The 6,894-nt window shown below is 39.3% G+C and overlaps 1 protein-coding gene across 1 annotated transcript in view; it reads right to left on the bottom strand.

Annotated features, from left to right (window-relative positions):
- The window catches only part of LOC107728228 (protein NLRC3-like), a 67,061-nt gene that overhangs the window by 6,504 nt on the left and 53,663 nt on the right, over positions 1-6,894 (bottom strand). Inside the window, exon 3 of the mRNA XM_016538364.1 lies at positions 3,202-3,315. Within this exon, the coding sequence (XP_016393850.1) occupies positions 3,202-3,315 (114 nt within the window). The remainder of the gene's footprint in view (positions 1-3,201; positions 3,316-6,894) is intronic.

Genomic DNA, 6,894 nt, shown 5'->3' with positions numbered 1-6,894 from the left:
GTGATTTCAGCCCTCTCTAACCCACCGCCCGCTACGCACCCAGGCCTGCCGGCTGCTACGCACTTGAGCCTGCAAGTCACGACGCTCTCTAGTTTACCGATCACAGCGCCGTCTGTCTCGGAAATAGACTCTGTGCTCTCTGTCCTGCCTGTGATGGCTGCGGCCATTCTATGTGTTTGGGCTGCACATACCACTGTAGCTCCTCCAGAGGTGGCAGCTTCTGCTGCAGAACCTTCCAAGGTGGTGGTGCCCGCTCCAGTCCCAGAGTCCGCTCCAGAGTCTGCTCCAGTCCACGAATCCATTCCTGAGCATGCTCATCTCCCGGACCTTATGTTGATTTTTTTTTGTTATGGACTTAATGAATCATTAAAGACTAAACTCACCCGAGATGGTCCTTGAGGGTCACTTTGTCAGTTTTTGGACTTTGCACTCTTGCAAATTGGTTCCTCCTTTACTGTGGGAGAGGCAGGGGCCTGTAAAACCCCTAATAGTTTTGGAAGAGACCAACATCGGCAAGCTCCAGTGGCCATGGAGCTTGGCCCATCAGTGCAACCACCACGTCCAGCTATTAGGATAGCAACTCCTGTGATTTGTCTTGTGGTCCCCGCACCTGAAACTCATCTCAAGATGGTTGCCTGCCCAGAGATTTTCACAAATTGGCTCGCTCCAGTCCCAGAGTCCGCTCCAGAGTCTGCTCCAGTCCACGAATCCATTCCTGAGCATGCTCCAGTCCCCAAATCCACTCCTAAGCTAACCACTGAGGGGATCTTCGGTCCCGTCTGCTCTGCTGTGGGGATCATTGTACCCGTCTGATCCACCATGGAGATCTTCAGACCAGTCTGCTCAGTCCTGGTGCTCTTCTGCCCTGGTGGTCTTTAGCGCCGCCTGCTCCACCCTGGTGGTCTTCTGCTCCGCCTTGGGGGTCTACAGCACTGCCTGCTCAATCTTGGCTTCCTGCTCTGCCGGCTCCGCCCTGGCACTCTGCTCCGCCTTGGCTTCCTGCTCCACCGGCTCCACCTTGGTACCTGCTCCATTGGCTCTGCCTCAGTCCCCTGTTCCTCCACTTCCTCATGGACCTGGCCCTCCCCCCCTGTTCCGCCTCCACACCACCTCCCTCCTGGACTCATTTCTGTTCTCATTTAGGAGCGTCTGGAAGCCAATCCTTAAGAGGGGGCGGGGGCTATGTTACAATCTCCATCCCATACCTTTGCCACTCAACTCCGGACTCCATTTCCCATAACCCTCTGCCTAGGAACTCGTTATCGGATTTCAGCTGTTTCCAATCAGGAGGACTATAAAGGTTGCACTCACACACATCGCTGAGTAATTTTATTCTTAAAAATACCAGAGATGGCTTGAAGAACACAGATAAACCATATACTGGCGCAATCGTATGTTTATTGTCTTCTAACTGTTTATCCTCTCTATCTGCGTTTATTTTGCTTCAACGATAACTGGCGGCCTTTGTCAATGTGATTTCCTGGAATGTCATAACTATTACTTCTGTGAGTCTCACTTGTGGAGTTTCTGCGCAAGGGCACCTCCGGCTACCAGTATGAATGAAACAGACATTACATTACGCGTGTGCTCACTAATGCTCACACAACCCCCTATTTTGGATAAAAATTAGAGAAATAACTCTTTTTCTCTAAAGAAATTGGAAGTAAGCATCCATATCCATACACTTGCCTTGCCTTCGTGTTTTTTGGATCTTGGACTGTTTACCTGTTTTTTTACTATTGTTTTGCTGCCTGCACTGACCATTGCCTGTTTACGGATTACTCTTTTGGATTACCTTGGATGTTACTGTTTGCTGGTATTTTGACCATGCCTGTTCTTCACTACGCTCTTTAAATAAAGCCTTGCATTTGAATCCTTAACTCTGTTGTCACGCTCCGAACGTTACACCGAGATAGCTTGAAGAACAGATAAACCATATAGTATACTGTCACAATCGTATGTTTATTATATTGATGTTTCATCAGGTAAAATGTCTCTATCTGCATTTTATTCAGTTACACTGATAGCTGGATATCTTTGTCCATTTTAGGGATTGCCTGGAGTGTCTTCAGTTCTATTACTTCTGTGAGTCTCACTTGTGGAGTTTCTGCGCAAGGGCGCCTCCGGCTGCCAGTATGAATGAAACAGACATTACATTACGCGTGTGCTCACTAATGCTCACACAAACCCCTATTTTGGATAAAAATGAGAGAAATAACTCTTTTTCTCTAAAGAAATTGGAAGTAAACATCCATATCCATAAATTTTTCTCCAGTGTAGAGAAGTGAACAGGGGTTATTTTTCTTTCAGTGGATGCATAAGATTTCCTGACAAACATTAAGAAATTACTGTGACAGATGTTTTATCATAATAATTTAATATTTTATAATAAAACCGTAGACATTTCTAATGATTTATAGTTATATGCCCCTGCATGTTATCGGGGTAAACAAGTGTAAATTATGCTTGCACACTAATTAAAGCATAATAATAATTTTGAGTTGTTTCCGAGGGCAAGAGGCAGAAAAACCCTGCAATGTAGAATGTGGCCTGGGTGATGGTAAATAGTTTTTTTTTCATCAGCTTAGTCTTTACTCTGCTTGTGTTCTACATGGTGGATGTTCAGCCTGGATACATTCATTAGCTCTTCAAAAAAGTTATTTTGTATTAATGTATTAATATGATGTGAGGTCCAGTTACCAGCGTGACATTGAAATAGGTCATAGTAATGGCTACTTTTTACTTAAGTACATGTCAGAGCCTATACTTCTTTACTTTAACTTGACTGAAAAAAGTGTAGTCAGTACTTCAGTCTTTTTAAACATGAGTATCTGTACTTTTACTTGAGTGAAGGATGTGTGTACTTTTGCCATCTCTGGAGACCAGGTTGTTTTTCTCCACTGTTAAACTTTATTGGATGAATCATAGACACATCACTCTTCATAGATACACAGCTGGGCTCTGATTCTGAGCTCTTCTGGTGAACTGAACTATAACAGAGAGAGAGAGAGTAAAGTTCATCCTTTAAATTACTGCATGCAACAAATCAACTATACGTTTATCACTATCAAATTCACTTTAAAGAGCACTTGATAAACATCTCATACACTGTGTTTAGACAAAAATAATGAACTGAACTTTGATAATATATGATAATACAAAATGTCATGTTATAATCATATTTTTATACAAACACTATACCTGAGACCACACGGTGAATCTCCACTGTTAAACTTTATTGGATGAATCATAGACACGTCACTCTTCATAGACACACAGCTGGGCTCTGCTTCTGATTTCTTCTGATGAACTGAGCTAAAACAGAACAGATTTAATCCTTTATAATGAGAATCATCTTAATATAATAAGATAATAATCTTAATATATTTCAAAAATTATTTTTATGAAAAACACTTGAGGAGCCTTGATAGTCTTATTGTTTTTAATAAATATTAAACTTTGTAGTGAACAGCAGTCAAGGTGGCAAACCCCCTTTCCACACAATGGGTCTCATTTATCAATCTAACGTAGAAACGAGCGCAGATCCGTACGCAGAAATCATCTTACAACAGGGTTCACGTGTGATCCATGAAACATTCGTATCATACAAATGATCGTATGTTGATAAATGTGGCGGCTGAAAACAATCGTCATTTGAATATTACGCCCCTAAAAATACCCCGGTTTAGAAGCCTTGCCCCTAAAATTATGACATGGAGATACATAACCTGGCCAAAACGAGGAAGTAATCTAATGAAAGAGAAATTGATCTTACTCCAAAAAGAGCAGTTACATTTGTAATTGCAAACAATTACATTAATTTCTATGTATATTAAATATTGTTAAATATAACAAAACATTTACAAACATTATAAACACATATAGCCAATTTAGTTCCACTTACTCCACAACAAATCCTTTACATTTAACAGAATTCAGAACAGAACAAGAATGAAAAATAAGCAGCTATAAAATTAGATATTAAACTATGAAATAAAACACAAATTAGGCTAAAGTGGCATTCATTATAAACAGCATAGAAATAGCAAGCTAAAATGAAGTTATTTAAAGCGAAATTGAAATGGCATTGCGCTCACGAGCCTCTCTCATTCAACAAGAATCCAAATGTTTCCATTTTTCCATGTAACATTTGGTTGCTAAACTATTATTCATTATGTAAACCAGGCTTTGTACTTCACTCGTGTTCCAATATCCGTGTAAAACATCATCCTTCACATGCGCTAAAATGTTTGTTTGTTTGTTGCACGCTGATTTTACAGTGTACCTTTTAAATTGAGCAGTGTAACTTTTACGTTTGGTTGACTGGATTTTAGTTTGATGATGAATGGCTGAAATGTCAAATCAGCAATGTTAGAACTGATATGTGTGTGTGCATGAGGCGTCTGCGCGATCAGTTGGATTTAATAAAATAAAGATATAAAGAAAACAAATAAAATACATGAAGAGTGTCTCAAAAACCAGCATAGCCTATACTTGTCGCACAGTTTTTTCTTTTGTTAATCTGTTAATTATTTAAGAGAAATATATTTTGTGTAGTCCTATTTATTTTATTCATTTTATACTTAATTTCTGTTTTTCTCCATTCACAGAAGCGTTTCTAGTAGGGCTGTCAACGTTAAGGTGTTAACGCATGCGATTAATACAAAATCCTTATTGCGTTAAAATAATTTAACTCAAATAAGGCAAATAAATTACTGAAACACACAAAGGTGCGTCATTAACGTAATTTGCATCACGCAGTTGATATTGGGGGTCGGGAGTTTATCACTCATAGCACTACAATGGCACAAGCACTAGTAACTCTGAAGGCAGAAATTTCTCTTAAAGAAAATTGGATGGCACTCTGGATAAACGCAAAGTTGTGTGCATACACTGTAACAAAGAACTGGCCTACCATCGAAGCTCATCGAGTTTAAAATATCATTTAAAAGCAAAACACATCACAGGTTCTACTAGCAAACTGACGAGTAGTGTGCAACAACCCACACTGGATCAGTGTATACGGCGTGCGAGTAGACAAACGTCAGCCAGGCTTACTACTTCCATAGCAAAGTGGATTGGTAAGGACTGCCGTCCAGTCAACATCGTTGCTGACCAGGGCCTGAAGGAAGTGATCAGGATTGCCACTTCCGACCCATCGTTCGAGCTACCGTCAAGATCAACAATCATGTCCAGGATTCACGAACTGTACATTAACGAAGAGAAATGCAAAGTAGAGCTGCTATCACAAACAAAAAGTGTTGCTTTGACAGGGGACCACTGGACATCGGTAAGCGCGCATAATTACTTGGGTACAACTGCGCATCTCAACGATAAAGTCATTTGTTTTTTAATTTGATGAAAAATGTTCAAAGTTCATATTAAAGTGACTTGATTCTGAATTTGGTGTCTAGACAAAGTCTGCTGAGGGTTCTCTTTGCTGGATATAGCAATTTTGTGAAATGATGACAAAAATAAACATGTTGTATGCCTTAGCAGCTGGTTAAATGCAGACTAGAAAAATAAGCTTCTGTGTGTTCTGTTTTAGCTTGACAAGGAGGAAATTGAAATTGAGATTGAGATTGAAACTGTTCTGATAGTTCTCTTTGCTGGATGTAGCAATTTTGTGAAATGGTGACAAAAATAAACATGTTAAAATAAATAGTGTATGTTTAATTTCACTATAAGTGTACGATTAATCACAGTTAATCACACAAAAAGGGTGCGATTAATCGAGATTAAAAAATTCAATCTATTGACAGCCCTAGTTTCTAGACATTCTAATCTTACTGGTTAATGATCGACTAATGAGTGTCGGTTGTCAGTCAGGAAAATAATCTAAATCAGGGGTCTTCAACTAAAATTGCTTGAGGTCCAGTAATGAATCCTCCTCACCAGCCGAGGTCCGGACAATTATATAGCCCTACCTAAAAACATGAATTGACGGTTTTTGCCAGACCAGGGTATATTTAAGCTCATATTTAAGACTTTTTAAGACCTGCATAAATAAAATTAAAAAGACTGTAAAAAGCATGATTTAGAGTTCAGATACAGTTCAGATTTTCACAAAACAAAAAGTTTTATTAAATGATTAACTTCACATTTCAGCCTTAAAATCAAGAAAATGGAGGCAAAAGTATCAAATATTATATTAATTTAAACAATTATTATCAATCAATTATTATAGCCTATTAATTAAATAACTTAGTCCATATTGGTAAATGCCAAGTTTTGCGTAGAAATGACTGTACGCCCAATTTTCGGTCGTACGCTCGTTTCATAATTGAAGCCCATTGTGTGGAAAGTTTAATTTGGTTATGATTAGGCTTTTGTGGACAACAAAGGATGACTTTTGCCTTAAGATAAACAACGCTACCTCTTGTGGAGACGGGGTTAACATTAACATACAGTAACCCCCGCTCAGGAACTGCTTTGCTCTCCCTTACTCTTATCAAAGTGTGAATGATGGTAAATTCCTCTCACAGGAGAAACAAGATATGCTGTGTGGCCAAAACCACAAAGGAAGAACAAACCTTCTTCATATCTATTTACAGAACTGTATATACTTAATGAGCGCTGTTTGTGATACAACATCTCTGCCAGCAGGAGGTGCTTTCAGAACGGCAGAAATACAGCGGTTTATGGCCTTAAACTTGATACAACTAAATTTAAGACTTTGAGGGCCCGTCAACTTTCATAATTTTTTGAGAATATCACTGTTTTTCACTCACTGAAAATTTCATCTATCTGTGTATCGCTCTCTGCTCTCTTCACTGCATGTCTGAATGTAGCAACAGTTAACTGTAGTAGCAACTTTTGGCGCCGTAGGACCCAAATGGCTCTACTGAGCTGACCTTGATGTGCTTGATATACATAGAATTTTATTAGAAATTA

This window comes from Sinocyclocheilus rhinocerous, unplaced genomic scaffold (assembly GCF_001515625.1).
Source record: "Sinocyclocheilus rhinocerous isolate Xijiao unplaced genomic scaffold, SAMN03320098_v1.1 scaffold3874, whole genome shotgun sequence".
In the NCBI taxonomy this organism is placed as follows: domain Eukaryota; kingdom Metazoa; phylum Chordata; class Actinopteri; order Cypriniformes; family Cyprinidae; genus Sinocyclocheilus; species Sinocyclocheilus rhinocerous.
This window is presented reverse-complemented; position numbering and strand designations above follow the sequence as displayed.